The sequence below is a fragment of the Lethenteron reissneri genome, chromosome 54 (assembly GCF_015708825.2).
Source record: "Lethenteron reissneri isolate LAM-NWPU_2019-01 chromosome 54, ASM1570882v1, whole genome shotgun sequence".
In the NCBI taxonomy this organism is placed as follows: domain Eukaryota; kingdom Metazoa; phylum Chordata; class Hyperoartia; order Petromyzontiformes; family Petromyzontidae; genus Lethenteron; species Lethenteron reissneri.
In genome coordinates this window covers 1437099-1462902 of record NC_083832.1, presented here as the reverse complement: position 1 = coordinate 1462902, position 25804 = coordinate 1437099, and the positions used below count along the sequence as shown (strand labels likewise).

General features: G+C 54.8%; 1 protein-coding gene across 2 annotated transcripts in view; it reads right to left on the bottom strand.

The window, feature by feature from the left end:
- Positions 1–25804, bottom strand: part of LOC133356411 (voltage-dependent calcium channel subunit alpha-2/delta-2-like) — a 155717-nt gene that overhangs the window by 40939 nt on the left and 88974 nt on the right. Inside the window, exons 16-27 of one of the 2 annotated variants that reach the window (XM_061573923.1) lie at positions 24034–24099; positions 22166–22240; positions 20247–20321; positions 19252–19323; positions 16125–16196; positions 13972–14033; positions 10827–10906; positions 9399–9419; positions 8039–8099; positions 7698–7804; positions 3938–4028; positions 2944–3006 (exon numbers count right to left, since the gene is read on the bottom strand). In XM_061573923.1, coding sequence (XP_061429907.1) covers positions 2944–3006; positions 3938–4028; positions 7698–7804; positions 8039–8099; positions 9399–9419; positions 10827–10906; positions 13972–14033; positions 16125–16196; positions 19252–19323; positions 20247–20321; positions 22166–22240; positions 24034–24099 — 845 coding nt within the window. The remainder of the gene's footprint in view (positions 1–2943; positions 3007–3937; positions 4029–7697; positions 7805–8038; positions 8100–9398; positions 9420–10826; positions 10907–13971; positions 14034–16124; positions 16197–19251; positions 19324–20246; positions 20322–22165; positions 22241–24033; positions 24100–25804) is intronic. The other variant, XM_061573924.1, reaches the window with a different exon arrangement.

Genomic DNA, 25804 nt, shown 5'->3' with positions numbered 1-25804 from the left:
ACGATCAGACTGAGTAGAGATGATCAGACAGAGTAGAGACCAGACAGAGTAGAGACCAAACAGAGTGGAGACCAGACAGAGTAGAGACCAGACAGAGTAGAGACCAGACAGAGTAGAGACCAGACAGAGTGGAGACCAGACAGAGTGGAGACCAGACAGAGTAGAGACCAGACAGAGTGGAGACCAGACAGAGTAGAGACCAGACAGAGTAGAGACCAGACAGAGTAGAGACCAGACAGAGTGGAGACCAGACAGAGTGGAGACCAGACAGAGTGGAGACCAGACAGTGTAGAGACCAGGCAGAGTAGAGACCAGACAGAGTGGAGACCAGACAGAGTAGAGACCAGACAGAGTAGAGACCAGACAGAGTGGAGACCAGACAGAGTGGAGACCAGACAAAGTGGAGACCAGACAGAGTGGAGACCAGACAGAGTGGAGACCAGACAGAGTAGAGACCAGACAGAGTAGAGACCAGACAGAGTAGAGACCAGACAAAGTGGAGACCAGACAGAGTAGAGACCAGACAAAGTGGAGACCAGACAGAGTGGAGACCAGACAGAGTGGAGACCAGACAGAGTGGAGACCAGACAGAATAGAGACCAGACAAAGTGGAGACCAGACAGAGTGGAGACCAGACAGAGTGGAGACCAGACAGAGTAGAGACCAGACAGAGTAGAGACCAGACAGAGTGGAGACCAGACAGAGTGGAGACCAGGCAGAGTAGAGACCAGACAGAGTGGAGACCAGGCAGAGTAGAGACCAGACAGAGTGGAGACCAGACAGAGTAGAGACCAGACAGAATAGAGACCAGACAAAGTGGAGACCAGACAGAGTGGAGACCAGACAGAGTGGAGACCAGACAGAGTAGAGACCAGACAGAGTAGAGACCAGACAGAGTGGAGACCAGACAGAGTGGAGACCAGACAGAGTAGAGACCAGACAGAATAGAGACCAGACAGAGTAGAGATCAGGCAGAGTAGAGACCAGGCAGAGTAGAGATCAGACAGAGTAGAGACCAGGCAGAGTAGAGATCAGACAGAGTAGAGACCAGACAGAGTAGAGACCAGGCAGAGTAGAGACCAGACAGAGTAGAGACCAGACAGAGTAGAGACCAGACAGAATAGAGACCAGACAGAGTGGAGACCAGACAGAGTAGAGACCAGACAGAATAGAGACCAGACAGAATAGAGACCAGACAGAGTGGAGACCAGACAGAGTAGAGACCGCCAGACAGAGTAGAGACCAGACAGAGTAGAGACCAGACAGAATAGAGACCAGACAGAGTGGAGACCAGACAGAGTAGAGACCAGACAGAATAGAGACCAGACAGAATAGAGACCAGACAGAGTGGAGACCAGACAGAGTAGAGACCAGACAGAGTAGAGACCAGACAGAGTAGAGACCAGACAGAATAGAGACCAGACAGAATAGAGACCAGACAGAGTGGAGACCAGACAGAATAGAGACCAGACAGAATAGAGACCAGACAGAGTGGAGACCAGACAGAGTAGAGACCGCCAGACAGAGTAGAGACCAGACAGAGTAGAGACCAGACAGAGTAGAGACCAGACAGAATAGAGACCAGACAGAATAGAGACCAGACAGAGTGGAGACCAGACAGAGTAGAGACCGCCAGACAGAGTAGAGACCAGACAGAGTAGAGACCAGACAGAGTAGAGACCAGACAGAGTAGAGACCGCCAGACAGAGTAGAGACCAGACAGAGTAGAGACCAGACAGAGTAGAGACCAGGCAGAGTAGAGATCAGACAGAGTAGAGATCAGGCAGAGTAGAGATCAGACAGAGTAGAGATCAGGCAGAGTAGAGACCAGGCAGAGTAGAGATCAGACAGAGTAGAGACCAGGCAGAGTAGAGATCAGACAGAGTAGAGACCAGACAGAGTAGAGACCAGGCAGAGTAGAGATCAGGCAGAGTAGAGATCAGACAGAGTAGAGATCAGGCAGAGTAGAGACCAGGCAGAGTAGAGACCAGACAGAGTAGAGACCAGGCAGAGTAGAGATCAGACAGAGTAGAGATCAGGCAGAGTAGAGACCAGGCAGAGTAGAGATCAGACAGAGTAGAGATCAGACAGAGTAGAGACCAGGCAGAGTAGAGATCAGACAGAGTAGAGACCAGACAGAGTAGAGACCAGGCAGAGTAGAGATCAGACAGAGTAGAGATCAGACAGAGTAGAGACCAGACAGAGTAGAGACCAGGCAGAGTAGAGACCAGACAGAGTAGAGACCAGACAGAGTAGAGACCGCCAGACAGAGTAGAGACCAGACAGAGTAGAGATCAGACAGAGTAGAGACCAGGCAGAGTAGAGACCAGACAGAGTAGAGACCAGACAGAGTAGAGACCAGACAGAGTAGAGACCAGGCAGAGTAGAGACCAGACAGAGTAGAGACCGCCAGACAGAGTAGAGACCAGACAGAGTAGAGATCAGACAGAGTAGAGACCAGGCAGAGTAGAGACCAGACAGAGTAGAGACCAGACAGAGTAGAGACCAGACAGAGTAGAGACCAGGCAGAGTAGAGACCAGACAGAGTAGAGACCAGGCAGAGTAGAGACCAGACAGAGTAGAGACCAGACAGAGTAGAGACCAGACAGAGTAGAGACCAGACAGAGTAGAGACCAGACAGAGTGGAGACCAGACAGAGTGGAGACCAGACAGAGTGGAGACCAGACAGAGTAGAGACGACCAGACAGAGTAGAGACCAGACAGAGAAGAGACCAGACAGAGTAGAGACCAGACAGAGTAGAGACCAGACAGAGTGGAGACCAGACAGAGTGGAGACCAGACAGAGTAGAGACGACCAGACAGAGTAGAGACCAGACAGAGAAGAGACCAGACAGAGTGGAGACGACCAGACAGGACTCAAAGTAGAGAGGACAAGGCAGAACTGTTGCGAGCAGAGAAGACCGCACAGAGAGAGCTCCGTACCCGTATGAGAACACTCGCGTCACTCCGGCATCGGTCGCCACGAACACAGCCTGGATACCGAATCTGTCGATGCACAAAGATCCCCCGCAAAGCCTTCAAAAGACTGCTGGGGCTAATGCCTTTAGCGAGCAGCAAATACAGAAGCCAGCGCCAAGCACAAGAGTGTTGTGTGTAGTGAGTGTCGTGGGTGTAGTGTGTGTTGTGGGTGTAGTGAGTGTTGTGGGTGTAGTGAGTGTCGTGTGTAGTGAGTGTCGTGTGTAGTGAGTGTCATGTGTAGTGAGTGTCGTGGGTGTAGTGAGTGTCGTGGGTGTAGTGAGTGTTGTGGGTGTAGTGTGTGTTGTGGGTGTAGTGAGTGTTGTGGGTGTAGTGAGTGTTGTGGGTGTAGTGAGTGTTGTGGGTGTAGTGAGTGTCATGTGTAGTGAGTGTCGTGTGTAGTGAGTGTCGTGTGTAGTGAGTGTCGTGGGTGTAGTGTGTGTTGTGGGTGTAGTGAGTGTTGTGGGTGTAGTGAGTGTTGTGGGTGTAGTGTGTGTTGTGGGTGTAGTGAGTGTCGTGGGTGTAGTGAGTGTTGTGGGTGTAGTGAGTGGTGTGGGTGTAGTGAGTGTCGTGGGTGTAGTGAGTGGTGGGTGTAGTGAGTGTTGTGGGTGTAGTGTGTGTTGTGGGTGTAGTGAGTGTTGTGGGTGTAGTGAGTGTTGTGGGTTTAGTGAGTGTCGTGGGTGTAGTGAGTGTTGTGGGTGTAGTGAGTGTTGTGGGTGTAGTGAGTGGTGTGGGTGTAGTGAGTGTCGTGGGTGTAGTGAGTGTCGTGGGTGTAGTGAGTGTCGTGGGTGTAGTGAGTGTTGTGGGTGTAGTGAGTGTTGTGGGTGTAGTGAGTGTTGTGGGTGTAGTGAGTGTTGTGCGTGTAGTGAGTGTTGTGGGTGTAGTGAGTGTTGTGAGTGTAGCGAGTGTTTTGGGTGCGGCGAGTGTTGCTAGCAAGAGCTCATCTCCGCTCGTCCCTCACTCTTCCATGTTGAGGTCCAGCCACGCTTGCTCCACCAGGTCCGCCGTGATCCTCGCATCCAGCAGGAGGTTGTAAATCATTTCCTGGTTGCCTGCGGAGATTGGGGGGGGGGGGGGGGGGGCGGTGAGACCATCGTGGTGGTGGTGGTGATAGAATGGGAGGAGGGGGGTGGTGAGACCACAGGGGTGGTAGACGTCCATGTGGTTTGTTGCGGTGTGTGCGGGGTGTGTGGCAGGTCGTGTGTGATGCGTGTGGTGCAGTGTGCGTGGCGTGTCGTGTGTGGTGTGTCGTGTGTGGTGTGTGTGGTGTTTAGCGTGCGATGGGCTGGTAACCCCTCCACCTGGCACTTTTTTATACCCTGCACCACGGTGGGAACCCCACAACGAGCCCGTGCTCGAGACAAGGGGGACAGAGGCATCCATGACGCCTTCTGGCCAAACCAGGGCCAGGAACAGGAGAACACTTAGATTGGCCATTTGGAATATTCAGAGTCTCGTTGCGGAGGAGAGGCTGCCACTCCTCTGTCGGCAGATGGAGCGGTATCGCCTGGACCTTTGTGGAATACAGGAGGTCTGGTAGACCGGTTCTGGCTTCAGTCATCATGAGGGGTGGACAGTTCTCCACTCGGGGCAGGAAAACTACCAAATAGCATGGAGTGGCGGTGTCGGAGCCTGGCGGTGAGGTGTGAGCTGTGAGTCCCAGGCTACTGTGGCCTTGCCTCCCCCTGAGCAAGAGGCGAGGAAGGGTGGTGGTTGTTTACGCCTCCACTTAAGAGGAACATCAGTGGAGGGATGCAGACAAGGCCAATGAGTTAGACGCCTTCTATAACCTCCTGTCCCAGTTGCTAGCTAAAGTGGCCCCTCGAAATAGAGTCATTCTGTTAAGTGACTTTAATGCCAGAGTGGGTCATGACGCAGATACCTGGTTTGGAGTGATCAGAAGGCATGGGCCAGATCATCTCAATAATAACGGAAGGAGGCTGCTAGACTTCTGTGCAGCCCATGGGCTTGTAATTACCAACACACTGTTCCAGCCTCGGCACATCCACACAACATCTTGCATGCATGCCGGATCCAAACAAGAACATTTCCTGCACTATATAATTACGGAACAGCAGATGCGGGCCCATGTCCTTGACACCAGGACCTACCGTGTAGTTGATCTGTCCACTGACCATATACTTTACATCTGTAAGATGAGCCTGCCATTCTTCGACTCCGGTGGTGGGTGTCCTTCTAGGACCCCATTCACACCCACAGTGGCCTGGTCTCAGCTAGCTGAGGATAGTTGCAATCAGGATTTTCAACATCGCTTGCAGCTGAGGCTAACATCGTGACCCTCTCCTTCTGATACTGAGGGCAAATTGGTGAGGTTCAGGACTGTGGCTCATGCAGCTGCAATGGCTATATTGGGCATGCGGTCCAGACCTCCGCAGAGACCCTGGCTGAAGGAGGACGTGTTCCAGCTGGTTGATAGAAAATTACAGGCCCACTTCCATCATCTACAACATACAACATCGGAGAATGAGGAGGTTTGCCGCAGCCTTCGCTCAGAGATTCGGAGAGCCATGCGGCGCTGCAAGGATAAGTGGTGGGTGCGGGTTGCTGAGGAGATGGAATCTGCCTCAGTAGACCTCAATCACAAATCAATATTTAATTCAATATAAAAGTAACTTGCAGTGCCTCACCTATCATCCTTAAGGGAAATAACGGTAATCTGATCTACGACCCCCAGGAACAGGTCTGAAGATTGAAGGAGGGGAATTCCCTCAGCCCAGAAAACATCATGGGGCAAGGTGGGGACGACCCTGCTAGCGCTGCCATGCCTAAAATATTGGCAGAATTTGCTACCCCTTCTGAATGGTTGGCTGATGTGCCATTTGTGGAGGTAGTTCGAAGGGCGATTTGAAGTCTGAGACCAGGAAAAGTGCCGGGCAGAGACGATCTCCCAAGAGAAATGCTGAGGGAGGGTGGCATCTGTGTGCAGCCTGCCCTACCTAATATCATTACAACTGTCCGCTGGATTAGAAGGATGCCCTGGTGGTCCCTCCTTTTAATAGGAGGGACTGCACAGACTTTAACAACTATAGGGGCATCTCTCTTCTCTTCTCAGTGTGCCGGGGGGAAAGGTCTTGACAAGGATTATTCAATATCGCTTTGCCAGGCACGCTGAGAAAAGGCTTGCGAAGCCCCAATGTGGTTTCAGACTAGGGCGGTCCTGGACGGACGCCATAATGTCTGTCCGTCTGCTACAGCAGAGGTGTAGGGAATTCCAACAAGACCTACATTTCTGCTTTATTGACCTGGTCAAGGCCTATGATACAATCATCATGGCCAGGGCTGTGGGCAGTTCTTCGTGCAACCATAGTCACTGACTTTCTGCTCACAATCATTAAGGGCTTTCATGATGGTGGGCAGGCCCGGGTGAAGCTATGTGGCCAGGAGTTGGAGCCATTCCCAGTTCACCTTGGGGTGCGACAGGGATGTCCTCTGACTCCCCCATTATCATAATTTTTGACCACGTAGTTTGAGAAGTTTTCCATGGCTGTACCTGAAGAATTTACATTTGGTACAGATACTACGGGAGGCTGAACAACGCCCGGGTGCAGTCGAGGGATGGCTCCATATTGCTCAACCATGTTATGTATGCTCATGATATGTTGATTGCTGCTCACTCAGAGGAGGAGTTTGAGATGCAGCTGCTGAACCTGGAGTGTGCCACTAAGAGGTGGGGTCTAACCCACAGCACCGTCAAATCTAAGCACCTGCCTGGGTATTTGTTCCACAAAACACTCCACCCCTTCAGCTCCCCATTGTTGATGGAGCAGTTGTGGAGAGAGTGAAGTTTCCCATATCTGGGCAGTGTGCTTATGACCAGCTCCGATTTGATAGCAGAGGTCTCACTCCGAATCAGTCGGGCGGCATTATCTTTTAATCGCCTGTGCAATCCTGTATGGAAGCTTCCTGGTCTGTCGCTCCACACGAAGCTTTGGGTCTTCTTGGCCATAGTCTGCCCTCCCTTCTCTACGCTTGTGAAACGTGGACCCTTCTAATGGAACATCTGCGGTGGTTAAATACATTCAGGCTGGCATGCCTACATTCCATCCTGGGTTGAACCAGGCTGGTTTGTGTGAGCTCACAAATCTTTGAAAGATCTGAACACTTTCCCATCAGTGAGTTCCTCCGGGAGGCAAGGCTGCCTTGGATGGGTCATGTAACCCGCATGCCCAGCCACCGCATGCCCAATCAGTTTCTGTTTAGCTTCATAGAGGAGGCTAACTGGGCACAACATGGGCTGGAGAAGAAATGGACTGATACAGTATGGGATGATGTGGAGCTGAGTGGACTTTCCGACGACTGGCACCAACAATGTAAAGATCGGCCTCTGTGGAGGAGGCTCGTGTAAGAATGCTACTGGGCAATGGGATGCAGTCGCCCTCCAGCAACAACGGAGGGCAGAGGAGCGACACTCACAACGATGAAAATGAAAATGCAGCAACTTGACACAGTAGGGGGGTACAGCTGGATGCATCTACCAGTCATCTCAGCCAACCCATGGCACCTGCTGGGTCGGTCCCGACACCTCCTGTCAACGAGCCTTCGAAACTTCACAGGGCCTCAAAGTGCACCTGGTCTGGCACAGGCGCCGTGGTGATGTCACAGTCACTGAGTAGCGAATGGCAGCTATTGGTCTTGGCAGTGTGTGCGTGGCGCGCGTGTGGTTTGGTGCGGCATGTGCGGTGTGAGCGTCACGTCCTCACAGTCGGGCGAGTTGGGCGAGTCGCGCTCGATCGTGGCGATGAAGTTCAGCAGGAACTCCGTGTTGTTGTTGTTGCTGCCGCTTGGCACCATGTTCTTACAGTAATCCCTGCGAGCCGCACGCACCGCGGACAAAAGTCCCCCACGTAGCTCAGGCGGCCCTCCGGGGCAAGAGAAGTGAGTGAGAAGCGCCGATGTTTTATTTCTCAGTCGCGCCGAGACTCCGGGATCAGCTCGGGTTGCCCGCCTGTGGCCGGCGTCACAGCCGCGAGTCGGAATCGAACTCGGGGTTTCACTCTCGGAGCATCTCGGAGCGTCTCGGAGCATCGTGCCACGCGTGTACCTGGGCGCGATGAACACGTGCTCCATCGCATCCGTGGACGACGGAGAGAGCGTCTCGAAATCTGCAGCGGCAGAGAAGAAGAAAACTCAGATTTGACTTCGGTAGCAGGGAGGCTGGGTGGATGGTTTAGTGGCAGGGAGGGTGGGTGGATGGTTTAGTGGCAGGGAGGGTGGGTGGATGGTTCAGTGGCAGGCAGGGTGGGTGGGCGGTTCAGTGGCAGGCAGGGTGGGTGGGTGGTTCAATGGCAGAGAAGATGGGTGGGTGGTTCAATGGCAGGGAGGGTGGGTGGTTCAGTGGCAGGGAGGATGGGTGGGTGGTTCAGTGGCAGGCAGGGTGGGTGGGCGGTTCAGTGGCAGGGAGGGTGGGTGGGTGGTTCAGTGGCAGGCAGGGTGGGTGGGTGGTTCAGTGGCAGGGAGGGTGGGTGGGTGGTTCAGTGGCAGGGAGGGTGGGTGGTTCAATGGCAGAGAAGATGGGTGGGTGGTTCAATGGCAGGGAGGGTGGGTGGTTCAGTGGCAGGGAGGATGGGTGATTGGTTCAGTGGCAGGCAGGGTGGGTGGATGGTTCAGTGGCAGGGAGGGTGGGTGGTTCAGTGGCAAGGAGGGTGGGTGGGTGGTTCAATGGCAGGGAAGGTGGGTGGGTGGTTCAGTGGTAGGGAGGGTGGGTGGGTGGTTCAGTGGCAGGGAAGGTGGGTGGGTGGTTCAATGGCAGGCAGCGTGGGTGGATGGTTCAGTGGCAGGGAGGGTGGGTGGATGGTTCAGTGCCAGGGTGAGTGGGTAGCCGAGTGGCAGGGAGGGTGGGTGGCTGATTGCCAGGGTATGTGGGTGGGTGGGTGGGTAGCCAAGTAGCACGCTGGGCGACAAAGCTGTGGAATGCTGCGTTGTTGAGGTGGTGACAGTGTGAACGGCGGATGAGATGCGGAGGTGCCGTGCTGGCATGCACGGGAGCTTCTGTTATGCCCCCGATTTTAACATCATTAAATTATCGTCACACGCTTGGCTTAGGTGCAGGCTCAGGTGGGTTCACAATGGACGTATCGGCACCCCAGAGATCCCAGGGGGCCTGCCCGGATGTCCCCACAAGGTTCGCGGGGCAAAATTCCAACGCTTAGTCCTGGAGGGAGTTCTGCGTCCCGGGTTGGAATCCCACTCGTCCAGGCCGCGTGCATCTGGAGCACCGGTGATGATGGGAGATGGAGGTAGGTGGTGGCGACGACGGTGATGGTGGCAGCGATGGTGATGGTGGCAGCGATGGTGATGGTGGCAGTGAGCGATGGTGATGGTGGCAGCGACGGTGGCGGTGAAAGCGATGGGCGATGGGAATGGCGGTAGTGCCGATGGTTCGTAGCCTCGCCGATACTTGCCGTTGCCTTTGTTCGAGTTGGCTGAGCCGCGGCAGAGAGAGAGAGATGGGGAGGAAGGAGGCAGAGTAGGGGAGTGAGAAAGGAAGAAGCAAGAGGAGGGCAGAGAAGGGGAGGAGGTAGAGGAGAGAGAAGGGGGGCGGGGGGTAAAGGAGGCAAAGGAGGGGAGAGGGGTCATGATCGAGCCGCACGAGAGGGACACCAGCGGAGCCGATGGCAGCGCCGCCGCATCGGCAGCATCGTCGTGGGGAATGTGAACCACAACGTGGGGCAGGCGAGAGACAATCCGCGTCCGCAGAAACACAAACACCGCGTTTCTCGCTGGGCCCGTCGGCATTCCAACGCGAGCGGAATCCCCCCAGGGCCGCGGCCCTTCGACACGCGGCGCCTCGTCAACAGAGGCCTTCTCCCTAGCGGCGGCTGCGATGTACCCGCGGCATGGTGGACTTCTAGTTGCACCGCACGTAGCCCCACCGGGACTAATCGGAGGTGTGGAAAGGAGAGGGATGAACGCACCAAGTGCCCCGACCTCAACGCGCGATGCGTGAGCCCCTCCGCACATCTCCCGGTGCCGTTCGGGGTGCATGGCTCACCGCATTTAACCCCAAAAAATCCATAATTTTTGTATTTTAACCAGGTGTAAGGCCACACTGAGCTGCTACTTCGCTCGTTTTCAGTTCAGAAGCTAACCTGGCTCTCGCAAATGATAGCTCGGCGACGTGGTTATCGACGTTATGTGGAAATGTATAATAGCCCGATCACTCTAAATGCGTGACTTTGATTCTAAATGTGGAGGGAAAAACCGGAGGACCCAGAGAAGAATCCACGCGACCACGGAGAGAGAGACGCAAACTCCGAATATACAGCAGGCGGCAGGGTCGGGATGGCACCCACGACCTCCTGCCTACCAGGCGAGGTGTATAACAACTACGAGCCACCATTGCGCCCTCCGCAGCTTGCTCTGGTTCTACCATCCCGGTGAGACGCGGCTTCAACGCGTCGCAGGCGCTGTCGGCGAATCCCGATCGTCCTCCGTGTGTCCTCCAACCGTCCCGAGTCCCACGGTAGCTCCTCGCCTCCCCCTCCTGCCCCTGCAGCTGCCCACACTGCCCTCATGGGGAAGCCCCCCCCCCCCCTGCCACTACCCCCTGGGGCCGACGCCGGCGGAAGCTCCGGTGCCGAAGGAGACGGCAGGGATGCGGTGTGGGTTTTGTTTGGGTGGCGCAGTGCAGTTGAGTGGTGCGGTGTGGTTGGGTGGTGCGGCTGGGTGGTGCGGTGTAGTTGGGTGTTGCGGTGTGGTTTGGGTGGTGCGGTGTGGTTTGGTGGTGTGGTGCGGTTGGGTGTTGTGGTGTGGTTGGGTGGTGCAGTTGTGCGGTGCGGTTGAGTATTGCGGTGTGGTTGGGTGGTGCGGTTGAGTAGTGTGGTGCTTACAGGCCGCCTGAGTGATCTCGTCGCCGCTCAGGAGGGCCTTGATGTGAAAGAGGCTGTAGTGTGGCAGCACCACCGCCAGGCTGCACACACCGGGGGTCACGCACGGGGGTCACACACAGGGGTCACACACAGGGGTCACACAAGGGGGTCACGCACGGGGGTCACACAAGGGGGTCACACACAGGGGTCACACACGGGGCACGTTAGGGTCCGCAGTGGCTCGCCGACGGCAGCGACAGGAGTCGTGTTGATAGAGCCGCCCGCCTCTACGCCAGGGAGTGGGGTAGCGGTGATTTACATCTCACCACCACCATCATCACTACCACCACCATCATCATCATCACCACCACCACCACCATCATCACCACCACCATCATCACCACCACCACCATCATCATCATCACCACCACCATCATCACCATCATCACCACCACCATCATCACCACCATCACCATCATCACCACCACCATCATCACCATCATCACCACCACCATCATCACCATCATCACCACCACCATCATCACCACCACCACCACCACCATCATCATCATCAAGATGAGTGGAACCCCCCCCACACCCCCAGTGACTCAGGAGCTGGCCTGCAGCGCGTGCATCAATCTACAGCGTGTGGACGGTTCAGTGGGTGGGTGGGTTGGTGGGTGGGTGGGTGGTTCAGTGGGTGGGTAGGTTTGGGGGTGGGTGGGTGGTCGCGTGGGTGACGGGCGACACAAACGAGTCCATCACCCACGGCCGTCTGTCGGATTGTACTTGAGTACCACTCTCACACCTCCGCGTCAGATGTCTTCTCCCTCCCTTGAGGCTGCCATCCCAGGCACCGAGCCTCGGACCCTTCTAGCCAGCCCCAGATGTCCCCTTCCCAAGCACATTCATTGTTCATTAAAATATATATCCAAGGCAATTAAAACATATCTAATCTTTGACGGCAAAATTACGACGTTCTTTCCCCCCCCCTTTTTTTTACAGCCAAGCGATTCCATTTAAAGAGCCATTAAAATTGAAATCCCTGCGTTTTCCTTGGCTCCCGCGTGCTATCGGATACACACATTACCATGCACGGGCGCTCCCTGTTATCACTGCCTGCCGGGCCTAACTCTGGGAAGGAGCGGGCACGCGGGCACGCGGACATTTAATTAGTGACCTTTGGGCGTTAATTTTTTCGGCAATTACTTAAACACCCCGCTAATTAAACGTCACGCTTAAGGGAGGCCTACGTGCGCCGTCTGTCGTCAGAAACGCGTGCGAGCATGTGTGCGTCAGTGAGTGCGTGAGTGTGTGCGTGAGTGAGTGTGTGCGTTAGTGAGTGTGTGCGTGAGTGAATGTGTGCGTGAGTGAGTGTGTGCGAGTGTGTGCGTGAGAACGTGAGTGTGTGAGTGCGTGAGTGAGTGCATGTGTGAGTTTGTGAGTGCAGCGGCCTCCATGGTCCCAGCCTGGTCATCAGTAGACTCACACAGAGAAACATAGACTCACGCAGAGAAACATAGACTCACAAAGAAACCCATAGACTCACACAAAGAACCATAGACTCACACAGAGACCCATAGACTCACACAGAGAACCATAGATTCACACAGAGACCCATATGCCCACATAGAGGCCCATAGGCTCACAAACAGACACAGACTCACATAGAGACCCATAGACTCACACAGAGACCCGTAGAGTCGCACAGAGAGCCATAGACTTACTTAGAGTGAGTGGTGATTCGTCTGGGTTAGTAAGCCTTTTAAATGTAGGGCTTGACATTAATGAACAATATATCAATAGGAATCAATATAAATAATTACTAGGTTTCAAGGGGGCTGCTACTGCCTAGTTACGAGACATATAATCGTAAACCAGTCTTTCGACTGGGCCTCACAAAAAGACCCATAGACTCGAAAAGAGACCCATACACTCACACAGAGACCCATAGACTCACACAGAGACCCATAGACTCACACAGAGACACAAGGACTAATACAGAAACCCATAAACTCACACCGTTACACATAGACCACATGGAGACCAATCGACTCAAATGGAGAGCCATAGACTCACACGGAGACCCATATACTCACACAGAGACACATAAACTCACAAAGAGACACGTCGACTGACATAGAGACCCAGATACTCATACAGAAACCAATAAACTCACACAAAGACCCATGGACTCACAAAGAGTGAGTTGTGCTTAAACCAGGCTTTCAAGAGTCTATGGGACTCCGTGAGCCTATGGGTCTCTATACGAGCCACTGGTGACGTGGTTCAGACCTTCGACTCGCGACACGGCCATCGTGGTTGCGGTGGTGGTGAAGGTGGTGCTGGTGGCGGCGGTGATGGTGATGGGAGTGCTGTTGGTGTTCGTGAAGGACGCTGCTGCTGCTATTACTGGGCAGTTGGAGGCAGTCGCCCTCCAGCAACACCGGAGGGCGGAGGAGCAATGCTCACAACAACGAGCGGAGCGCCGAGCGGCTAAAACGCCAGCGGGCGTTCGACACTTCACGTGGCCTTAAAGTGCAAATAGCCTGGCATAAGCGCCGTGGTGACGTCACTGCCACTTAGTGGCGAATGTTGTTGGTGGTGGTATGTGGTGGTGGTGGTCGTGGTGGTGGTGGCAGTGGTGCTGGTGGTGGTGAGGGGAGTGGAGTGAGATGAGAGGGGAGAGGTAGGAGAGTGCGTGGAGGGGAGTAGAGTGAGATGAGAGGGGAGAAGCAGGAGAGTGCGTGGAGGGGAGTGGAGTGAGATGATAGCGAAGAGGCAGGAGAGTGCGTGGAGGGGAGTGGAGTGAGATGAGAGGGAGAGGCAGGAGAGTGCGTGGAGGGGAGTGGAGTGAGATGAGAGGGAGAGGCAGGAGAGTGCGTGGAGGGGAGTGGAGTGGGATGAGAGGGAGAGGCAGGAGAGTGCGTGGAGGGGAGTGGAGTGAGATGAGAGAGGAGAGGCAGGAGAGTGCGTGGAGGGGAGTGGAGTGGGATGAGAGGGAGAGGCAGGAGAGTGCGTGGAGGGGAGTGGAGTGGGATAATAGGGGGAGGCAAGAGAGTGCGTGGAGGGGAGTGGAGTGGGATGAAAGGGAGAGGCAGGAGAGTGCGTGGAGGGGAGGGTGATCCTGCGGTTGATCTGGGCGATGTCGCCAGCTGTCCCTCACCTGTAGTCCGTGCTCTCCACCTGAGTCCAGGTGTACGTGCGCTTCACCTTGTCCACGTATCTCTGCATCCCCGCCACCAAGAGAGTTTATCGCACGGAGAGATGTTAGCGAGCACCTATTAAGGCCGACGCAACCTGCGGTCTGGCTCGTGTGGCCGGAGGGGCCCATCCTGGCATAGCCAGCCACCCTCGGGCTCACTGCAGGCAAGGTAAATAATTTGTGGCTGAGTAAACCTAGGGGAGTCTCGATGCCGGTTAAAATTCACCTTTGGTGTGTTGAGGAATTCCAATCGAGTCCCTTTAGATTGCAATGCGGCCCGTCGGCTATCAGCGACAGGCCTGCCCCTTTAGAATGATGTAATAACAAAGACAAAGATCCCCCGTATAGCCTCTAATGGTGCCAATAGTGACTAGCGCCTACGCAGGCCGTCACGGCACACACGAGGGGATGGGTGGGGCAGCACCAGCGCCCGGCCGCCTTTGTCTCCCCCAGTGGCGATGTTCACACCCCGGCCACGGACCAGTTCAGATATTCTCCACCGCTGCCCGGCAGCCGTGAGCGGGAGTTGAACTCGGTCCCGCCGGGTCAGCGGCGCTCCCCGCCCACCAACACCCACACGCGCTGCCGCCTCCAGACACAGAGACGCGCGCGTCACGCGTCACGTGCCACTTGCCGCGTGCCGCGTGTCGCGTGCCGCGTGCCGCACGTAAATTGGTGCAGAGAGGGAAAAGTCCAGAGGTTGGCTGAGAGGCGATTAAGCAAATTTGCTCTGCCGTGAAGATCACGAGAGAGAGCGAGAGAGAACGAGAGACAATTACAGCAGATTACCGCCACTAAACAAACAGGCACACGCGAGTGTGTACACGTGCACACAAAGACACAGATCCCACGCACAGCCTCAACAGACTTCTGCGGCAAGTGCTGTTAGTGAACAGCACCTATGAAGGCCGGCACGGCACACGAGGGGGTGGGTGGGCCAGCACCACGCCCGGCCGCCTTTGTCTCCCCAGTGGCGATGTTTTGCACACAGCACCAGGCACTCATTTGAGACTTAGTAGACCGAGGGAAGTCCCGATGCCAGTTAAATTATCCTGTGGTGTGGTTAGGCCCTTAAGACTGCATTGCAGCAACAGGCCCGCCCCTTACAATGATGTAATAACAAAAGACAAAGATCCCCCGACTCCCGTATAGCCTCCGACAGACCATCGGGGCAAGTGCCGTTAGTGAGTAGCACCGATGAAGTCCGGCTCCGGCACATGAGGGGGGGGGGGGGGGAGGTGGCCAGCACCACACCCTTGTCCACCAGGTGAACCCATCTGGTGTACCTGGAGCAAGCAACATTCCAGGTGGAAGATTTTTTTGTTGTTGTAAATTCGGCGTTGGTGGGCGGCCGCTCGTCGGCGATGTTTCGCGGTTCGTATCCGGTGGGCCGCCCCCCCCCCCCCCCCGTAACCGCCGGCGCGGTGTCTGGGAGTGTTCACCGTGCGCCGATACCGCAGCCGGGGGAACGTGAGAGGTTCACTTATCGAGCGCGTGGCCACCGTGTGCCGACGAAGTCGCGGCGGTTTCGAAATGTTGCCAAAGGAGAAGAGTGACACCTGCAGCTCACCTAAACCAAACCAATGTTCACGTTGCCAGGCTGAAGCCTGCCGAGCTGCTGTGGAGCTCTAATACAGGAGACACCCTGGCCATCAACCAAGTGGCTTGTCGTCATCATCATCACGTGGACATGTGTAGCAGTAGCCAAACACTCTAAACGCGTGACGTTGTTTCTAAATGTGGAAAAAAATCCCAGCGACCACGGGGAGACACCACAAACTCCAAATATACAGCAGCAGGCGTCAGAGTCGGGATTGAACCCACGACCTCCTGTACACCAGGCGAGATAGTCAACATCTCGCCAACAACTTGGCTCCCACGCACAGCAACAACGCCCGGCCACCGCGGGCACCGCACCGTCTCAGCAGCGCCAGCGCCCTGAGCTACGAGAACGACGGTCGCGCCCAACACCAAATTCACTCAAGCGATGTCATTGTTGTTGTTGTTGTTGTCGTTGTTGTTGTACGGCGGAGAGAACGGCTTGAACTACCCAACCCCCACCTCCGGGGGGACGGCGAGACGGCAAAGTGGAAGCTGCGCAAGGGGAGACTCGCCTCGTCCAGGGACTTGACCAGCGTCTCGAACGTCATGGATCTGCTCTCGCCGTTAATCATGCTCTCTCTGATCTGTTTCCAGCACGGGAGAGAGCGAGAGAGAGAGAGCGAGAGAGGGAGCGAGAGTTACACTTTTGACATGTAAGCCACTTTTATTGCTGCCAGCAGTAAAAATGCACTGGGGGTGATTCGACACAAGTGACATCGAGCGAGCGTCACGTGTGCACGTCACAATCACACTACCCGCGGCACGTGGCACTGCACGTGCCACGCGCAATACAAACGCCACGTCGTTAGGTACACGACGTGCGAGAGAGAAAGTTAGTGAGAGAGACCGTGAGAGAGTTAGAGAGAGAGAGAGAGAGAGAGTTAGTGAGTTAGACAGTGAGAGAGGCAGTGAGAGAGACAGTGAGAGAGTTAGAGAGAGTTAAAGAGAGACAGTGAGAGAGTTAGAGAGAGACAGTGAGAGAGTTAGAGAGAGACAGTGAGAGAGTTAGAGAGAGAGATAGAGTTAGCGAGAGTTAAAGAGGGTCAGTGAGTTAGAGAGAGTTAGAGAGGGCCAGTGAGAGAGACAGTGAGAGAGACAGTGAGAGAGTTAGAGAGAGAGAGATAGAGAGAGTTAGAGAGAGTTGAAGAGGGACAGTGAGTTAGAGAGAGTTGGAGTTAGAGAGAGTTAGAGAGAGTTAAAGAGGGACAGTGAGTTAGAGAGAGTTAAAGAGGGACAGTGAGAGGGACAGTGAGAGAGATAGAGAGAGACAGTGAGAGAGTTAGAGAGAGTTGAAGAGGGACAGTGAGTTAGAGAGAGTTAGAGAGAGTTAGAGAGAGCGAGCGAGACTTTGAGTGGACACAAGAGTCAAAGCGCGGTGCCCGCACCGCGGGACACTGAGCCCGGCGTTCGACTCGGCACTTCCGTCCGCCAGCTCTGCCTGTCCGTCTGCATGTAGAGGAGGGGGCTTGGGGGGGTTGCGTGGATGACGATACCTCCACTGTTTTTATTTTATCCAGGTAAAGCCCACACTGAGCTTTGTAGCTCTATTTCAGAAGTGGCTTATCGCGTGGAAATGTAAAGCAGCCAAATACTCTAAACTCGTGACGTTCATTGTAACGGTGGAGGGATAAAAACGGGGGATCCGGAGAATAATCCACGTGACCATGGGGAGAGAGAAGCAAACTCCAAATATACGGCAGGCGTCGGGTCAGGATCGAACCCACGACCTCCTGCCGGCTCTTGGAGCAGAGATTATCGGTTTGAGGCACTTTCACCAGAGTACAAGGCTTTGCTGTCAGTCGTTACGCTACGTTCTTGTAGCCCCGAGTCTTCTGATCCTATGATGAGGTTTGCATTTAAATGAACACGAACACAAGCCGAGGTGCATGTGGCACGGCCAAACCAGTTCCTGGAACGGCGTTCCAGGTGGTCCCGGCTGAAATGAAACACTGCTACACTTTGGGTCTTTCGGTGACTTCACCGAAAGACCCAAAGAGAATGAATTCCTGCAGTCACGAAAGCTTTAAGTCAAGATTGAGACACTGCTATTACAGAGCCCTCTCCAACGCCTGGCAAGCAAAGGTGGCACTCACCAACGCCACCCATCCACCGACCCACCCATCCACCGACCCACCCAGCCACCGACCCACCCACCCATCCACCTACCCACTCACCCACCCACCTACCCACCGACCCACTCACCCCACCCACCCCACCCGCCCACGCCACTGACCTGACCACCCACTTAATAGTCTACACCAGGGGGTCGGCAACCTTTGAACAAAGAAGAAGAGGAACCGATTTTTTGTCTTTTTCTCTTTGACCCAAATCGTTCCAAAAGCCGCACCACACGCAGAGCAGACGACAACAACAACAACAGATTATGACTCAAATAAACAAAAAATGTGATGGAATAAAGTGCGTCTATTTATCTTCTTGGTTCTTTCGGTAAAGTCACGTAGAAGGGAAGTAATAAAATAATAAAAATAAAACATAATAAAATTATTCTCACGACGTTTCGGCCACAACGCAAGCAGCCGTCCTCAGGTGAAAACCAGGTCCGTCGAGGCGACAGAGTCTGAATGCGTCTATTTAGTCCCCCCCTACTTAGTTATTGCTTAACAATCGCTCTCACCAAGACATTCCACGGTGAAACCCATTTCCCTGCCACATTTAATCAATTATTTTGACGTTAAATTACTTTTTAAGATTTACGTTTCGTTTTGAATTTTTTTTATTTCCCAAGAACGGCTGCCCGCAAGGGGGGGGGGGGGGGGGGGGGAGGCACCCAAAGAGCCACCGCACGCCGCTCCGGAGCCGCGGGTTGCCGATCTCCGGTCTCCGCAGACCGTTGGGGCGAGCGCTGTTAGCGAGCCGCAGCACCAATGAAGGCCGCCACGGCACACAAAAGGGGGTGGGGGGTGGCCAGCATCACTCCCGGCCGCCTTTGTCTCCCCCAGCGGCGATGTTTTTTTACCGCACCAGGTACTTATTTGAGGCTGAGCCAACTTAGGGGATGCCCAGGACCGGTTCAGATAATCGTCACCGGTGTCAGTGGCCGTGAGCTGGAATCGAACCCGGGTGGCCGGGTTCGTAGCGCTCACCGCTACACTACGGCTCACCGCACATAGACACACAAAGACCAAGATCCCCAGTATAGCCTTCACAGACTGTTGGGGCAAGTGCTGTTAGCGAGCGCCGACGAAGGCCGGCACGGCACACGAGGGGGTGGGGGGTGGCCAGCACCACGCCCGGCCGCCTTTGTCTCCCCTCCAACGCTCACACACCGCACCAGCTTTTCGATAGCGGCCGAGTTAACCTGGGTTAGTCCCTACACCGGTTAAAATACCGCATTGACCGGCGATGTTGGTCGGGAGCGGGATCGAACTCGGGTCGCCGTGTCCGTAACGCCGCGCGCGCTCACCACTGCACCACCCAATATGTGCTCGCACGTTGAACTTCCTCCCCACCGCATGCAGCCGACCGTGCCAATCGGAGGTGCGGCGGTAAGAAGACAACAAACACTCAACGAGAGATCAGCTGAACGAAAGTCTCTGGGCCGGGGGGGCTGGGGGGGCGGGGGGGGCTGGGGGGGCGGGGGCGAGGGGGGGGGGTGAACCCCAACGGAGGCCGCCGCACCTCCAGCTTCCTCGCGCTCTCCAACTCGGCGTCCACGAAGTCCAGCGTCACCGGCTCCTGGAAGTTGGGCAGCTGCGCCGCGGTCACCGTCACCGCCGTCACCGCCGTCACCGCCGCCGCCGTCAGCGCCGCCAGCCCGACAGGAGAGAGGGAAGAAGCGTCAGTGAGGGGCGACCGTCCACCGTCGACGCGAGTGTAGTTGTCCACGACCGTCATCGTTTATTTGACGGGCGCCGCAGCGTTTTGCGATCCGCGTCCCGTGAGCGCCGGGGTTTCAGGGCGTCGTGCGGGCGCGAGGCCAACGCTCGGCCACCGCCCTGCGCCACCCGGCGGAGCCAGTCGGCTCGAGCAGCACCTCGTGGGCACACGGAGCCAGCTGCCTTTTGTTTTTCAGCAAACGGGAGGAGGGGGTGTTTGAAAAGCAGTCGCAAAGTAGGCAGTGCGCGTGTGTACGTTGAACTTCTTCCGTGCCGCACGTAGCCAACCGCGTTCATCGGAGGTGGACAGCAAATTAACATACAAAAAGCAGTTCTCTGAGTTTACAATCTACATTTACAATCTACATTTACAATCTACATTTACAAGTGCAGAGATCCCAGTGGCTTCCTGATATCGGAAGAGCACCGTGACACGTGACACCGTGACACGTGGCACCGGGGCACAGTGACACGTGACACCGTGACACGTGACACCCTGGCACAGTGACACGTGACACCGTGACACGTGGCACCGTGGCACCGGGGCACAGTGACACGTGACACCGTGACACGTGACACCTTGACACCGTGTGACACCGTGACACGTGGCACCGGGGCACAGTGACACGTGACACCGTGACACGTGACACCTTGACACCGTGTGACACCGTGACACGTGGCACCGGGGCACAGTGACACGTGACACCGTGACACGTGACACCTTGACACCGTGTGACACCGTGACACGTGGCACTGGGGCACCGTGGCACCTCGTCCGAGAGTCGCGTGTTGCCTGACCTTGGGCAGGAAGTTGGGGTGCAGGAGGACGTAGCCGTTCGGGTCGATGGCAAAGAAATAACCGTTGGCTCCGAGCTGCAAAACAGCAACAGCAATGGTCGTCATCATCATCCACAGCACAGCGACCCCTCGGCACGCCGTCAACATCATCGTGGCGACACAGCGCCATCTGCCGTCCACGTTCAGGGTCTCTTCAGCAGCAGTCAGGCTCTGCTTGAACCATTGATGGCGGACTGCCCTCGGTAACTGTTTGGTTCTTTCGGTAAAGTCACGGAGGTAGAAACAACAAGCGATCACAATGGATCACGATGTTTCGATCGCCACACAAGCAGTCGTCTTCCGGTGGGAGAGATAAACAGGCTGCTGAAACAAGTCATTATGTATAACAAGTCCTTATGTATAACAAGTCCTTATGTATATAGAGCCGATTGCTTGTGTGGCGATCGAAACGTGATCTATTGTAATCTCTTATTACACGCTTTCATTTAACTTACTCTGTCTTGTTGTTGTCGTTGTTGTATCCTCAAATCTTGCAACTAAATTTTAACCCACTTCCCAATGTGGTATCGACTGCAAACGTAGTGTACTTATGTCATACTGATGACAATACTATATTCTATTCTATAATAAATAAAAATGTATTTTTAAACATTATTTTTTATATGTTGTGTTTCGGCTTGGGTCTAATTGTCCACGCTCAACTAACGTTGGCTGTAAATCACCACGGCCCCTGACGTTGTGGCAAGCTTCGGGCCACTTCCTGGAGTCGTGGAGTTCTTCAATTACTAGTACATTTCATAAAAGCGTGGTTTTAAATATTGCTTATTTTTTTCTACCAACGTGACTTTACCGAAAGAACCAAAGAGTATGGATTCCTGCAGTCACGAAGCTTCAAATCCAGATAGCCCTCTTGAAGATACGTGCTCGTAGATTGGCACGAAGCTATGCGAGAGCAATACGTAAACTTTTTCACGGATGGTTTATAAAAGTGAGCGGGTGGCGATCGAAAGGGACACGGCGGTCGAGACTAAGAACGGAGTGGAAGCCAGAGGATGGAACGCGCCCCAGAGGATGACCACCGCGGGAGGAGATGGAGCGACGAGATCGGTTCACGAGGAGGGGCCGGGTGGGGATCGTTTAACACCGTGGCGATGGAGGAGGCTCGTGAAGGACGCTGCTGCTGCTGGGCAGTTGGAGGCAGTCGCCCTCCAACAACAGCGGAGGGCGGAGGAGCGACGCTCACAACAACGAGCGCAGCGCCGGGCGTTTAAAGCACAGCAAGTTGGCACAGTGGGGGCACAGGTGGTGCATCTGCCACTCGTCTCAGTCAGTCAACCCGTGGCACCTGCTGGGTCTGTCCCGTGACCTCCTCCTGCCAGCAGCGAGCCGTCGACACTTCGCGTGGCCTCAAAGTGCACCTGGCCTGGCACAGCCGCCGTGGTGACGTCACCACCACTTAGTGGGGAATGGCCGCATATTGGTGGTGATGACGAGGCGGTGATGACGACATAGTGATGACGAGGTGATGATGATGAGGCGGTCACGAGGTGATGATGACGAGGTGTTGATGACGAGGAGGTTATGACGACATGGTGACGACGAGGTGGTGATGACGACAGTGATGACGAGGTGTTGATGACGAGGCGGTGATGACGAGGTGGTGATGACGAGGTGGTGATGACGAGGCAGTGATGACGACATAGTGATGACGAGGTGGTGATGACGACAGTGATGACGAGATGGTGATGACGACAGTGATGACGAGGTGTTGATGACGAGGTGTTGATGACGACATAGTGATGACGAGGCGGTGATGACGAGGTGTTGATGACGACATAGTGATGACGAGGTGGTGATGACGACATAGTGGTGACGAGGTGGTGATGACGAGGCGGTGATGACACGGCGTCTGCGCTCACGTTGAACTGGTCGGTGAGTTCCTTGATCTCTTTCAGGGACACGTCCACGCCCATCACGCCCAGGATCAGCTGGTTCTGGCACCAGCACAGGGGCGAGGGGGGCACACACACAGCGGCTTGTTGTACTCTACTTGCATGTCCACGGGCGAGCGCTTCACGATCTTTATTAATCGTCCTGGAGAAATCTCATGAGCCGTGAAGCTCTTTGTTTTCGCAGATGTCCCGTAAGGGGCAAACGGGGTTAGAAGGTTACAACAACAACAAGCAACAATAGGCACAAACACGATCGGAGTGCAACGTCTAGGAAAGGTAAACATCACTACAAATAATAAACTAGACAACTCGTGAGGCCAATGCCAGTCCATGGGCAACGTCAGTCCATGGGCAATGTGATAAGTACGGCATTGAAACGATTCTCCCCACACACGCTGCCCTTGCTCCTGCTGCTGCTGCCCCCCTGCTCACCCACCCCAGGGGGGGGGGGGGGGGGGCGGAAGTTAAAGCCGAGGCCACGGCAGGTCCCGCGGTCTCTCTCCGCTAGGCGGCAGTGCAGCCCCAGGAGAGAGGCGGCGTGGGGAGCGCTGAGCGCGTGGGTGAGTGGGTCTGGGTATGTGGGTAGGTGAGTGGGTGGGTTAGTGGGTAGGTTAGTGGGTAGGTGAGTGGGTGGGTTAGGGGGTTAGGGGGTAGGTGGGTGGGTGGGTGAGAGGGTGGCTGGCTCAGTGGGTGGCTTAGTGGGCAGGCGAGTGGGTAGGTGAGTGGATGGGTGGGTAGGTGGGAGAGTTGGTGAGTCGATGGTGGGTCGGTGAGTGCATGTGCACATTGGGGTCTACGGATGAAACATGCCTTACAAATATATGTTTTTGTATTATTCAGTGAGATGTTGAGTTGGGTGAGTCGACTTGTGTAACCCGCTTGAGAGCTCCGAGCATAAATCAAAGTGAAATGATAAACTCCCTCGTTGGGGATGATGCCCAGTCACACTCAGATTGAATACTCGTCAGGGAATATTCGTAAATGAAAGCGAGTGTGGTAATTACTCTCTGGTTCTTTCGGTAAAGTCACTTAGATAGAACAACTGATTGAATCTTAATTTTGGAGCTTTCGTGACTGCAGGAATTATTCTTTGGTTCTTTCAGTAAAGTCACCGAGCAAAATATCGAAATGTAATGTAATGCAACACAGAGAGTCGGTCAACACACAATTAAAGCATAGGTTATTTAATTTTAGTGTGTCCTAATTTTCAAGCTTGCGTACCGTACCACGTCGTCGTCCACTCATTGACATGCTAATTTTTTCTCTGCCCCCTCCCTCTCTCCGCCCCCGCCCCCTCTCTATATTTAAGGCCTCGTCACAGAGACGATCTCTCTTTGTGCCGATACGTGTTCTCTCTCTGTGTATCTTTGTGAAATCTGTCTGCTTATATGTCTGTCTGTAGTTTTCTGGTTAGATTTTTGTTGCTATTTCTTTTATACCTGATGATGATTGCTTGTGTTGAAATCGAATTATTTTATCTTTATACGTGACTTTACCGAAAGAACCAAAGAATAACTGAGAGAATACAAGAAAACACGACGTTTTGGTCGCTACACAAGCGTCCGTCTTCAGGTGTGAGAAAATGGTCTGCTGTTGTGGCTTTATCGAGGCACGGGAGGGGAGAGGAAAGGGGGGGGGAGTTTGGCTGTGGGAGTTTTCAAGGGAAAGGGAAGAGGGTTTGTGGTGATGTCCGTGTTCCAACTCTATTAGTATTATGTTCATCCACCACGCTGTGTCGCTCCTGACCTCCCCATCCGTCAGCCAACAAGAGGGCCATTGCCAGCATTGCCTGCTCTGGAGAAGGGCCATTGCCCGAAACGTCACGCCGACGTTACCTGGACGTTGCCGCTCGCGGACAGGTTGAAGACGGGGAGAGTCCCCGTGATCACCAGGCCCTGCTCCTGCGGGGGAGAGACACGAGAGAGAGTCCGTGGAGAGGGAGTCGGTGTCGTGAGAGTCAATGGAGAGAGTCGGTGTCGTGAGAGTCAATGGAGAGAGTCGGTGTCGTGAGAGTCCGTGGGGAGAGAGTCCGTGGAGAGAGACTCCGTGGAGTGAGGGTTCGTGAAGTGAGAGTCCGTGGATTGAGAGACCGTGGAAAGAGTCCGTGCAGAGGAAATAATTATTTAAGGCTGAGTCCACCTAGGGAAGGCCCATGACCGGTTGTGATATTCGCTGTCACCGATATTGGCGGCCGTGAGCGGGAATCGCTGGGTACATGGTGCAGCGCTGAGCCATTAACGCCACAAACAGCACACACACACAACACACTCACGCAGGACACACAACACACAACAACAACAGCCATTTGCCACTAAGTGGCGGTGACGTCACCACGGTGCTTGTGCCAAGCTATGTGCACGTTGAAGCCACGTGAAGTGTCGAACGCTCGCTGGCAGGAGGTCACGGGGTAGGCCCAGGTGCCACGGGTCGACTGACCGAGATGCCTGGCTGATGCACCACTTGTTCCCCCTACTGTGACAACTTGCTGTGCTTTAGCCACCCGGCGCTCCGCTCGTTGTTGTGAGCATCGCTCCTCCGCCCTCTGTTGTTGTTGGAGGGCGACTGCCTCCAACTGCCCAGTGGCGTGCTTCACGAGCCTCCTCCACAGAGGCCGATCTTGACACCGCTGGTACCAGTCATCGGCAAGTCCACTCAGCTCCACATCCTCCTGTACTACATCACTCCATCTCTTCTCTAGCCCGTGCCGCGCCCGTTTAGCCCCCTCGATCCGGCCAAACAAAAGCTGTTTAGGCATGCGGTGGCTGGGCATGCGGTGGCTGGGCATGCGGGCTACATGACCCAGCCAACGCAGCCTTGCCTGCCGGAGGAGCTCACTGATGGGACTTTGTCCAGATCTTTCAAGGATCTGTGAGCTCCTCACACAATCCAGCCTGGTTAAACCCAGGATGGATCGTAGGCAGGCAAGCCTAAATGTTTCAAACCGGCGAAGATGTTCCATTAGGGGGGTCCACATTTCGCAAGCGCAGAGAAGGGAGGGCATGACCGTGGCCGTGAAGACCTGAAGCTTTGTGCGGAGTGACAGACCAGGTAGCTTCCACACAGCGTTAAGCAACCGATGAAAAGATAATGCCGCTTGACTGATTCGGAGTCAGACCTCTGCTTTCAAACCGGAGCCAGTCATGAGCACACTTCCCAAGTATGGAAAACTCTTCACTCTCCACAACTGCCCTATCACCAATGGGGAGTTGTGGGGGTGGAGTGTCCGACGGTACAAAATACCCAGGCAGGTGCTTAGTTTTGGTGAAGTTGGAGGCGCATTTAAGGCTTCACAAACTACGTGGTCGAAATGGATGTTAAATAATGTGGGAGCCAGAGGACATCCCTGTCGCACCCCAAGGTGAACAGGGAATGGCTCCGACTCCCGGCCAAGTAGTTTTACCCGGGCCCGTTCACCATCATGAAGGTCCTTAATGATCGTGAGCAGAGGGTCACGGACTCCGAAAGCACGAAGAACAACCCAGAGCCCAGGCCTATTGATGGTATCATAGGCCTTGACCAGGTCAATAAAACAGAGATATAGGTATTGTTGGAATTCCCTACACCTCTGCTGTAGCAGACGGACAGAAAATATGGCATCCGTGCAGC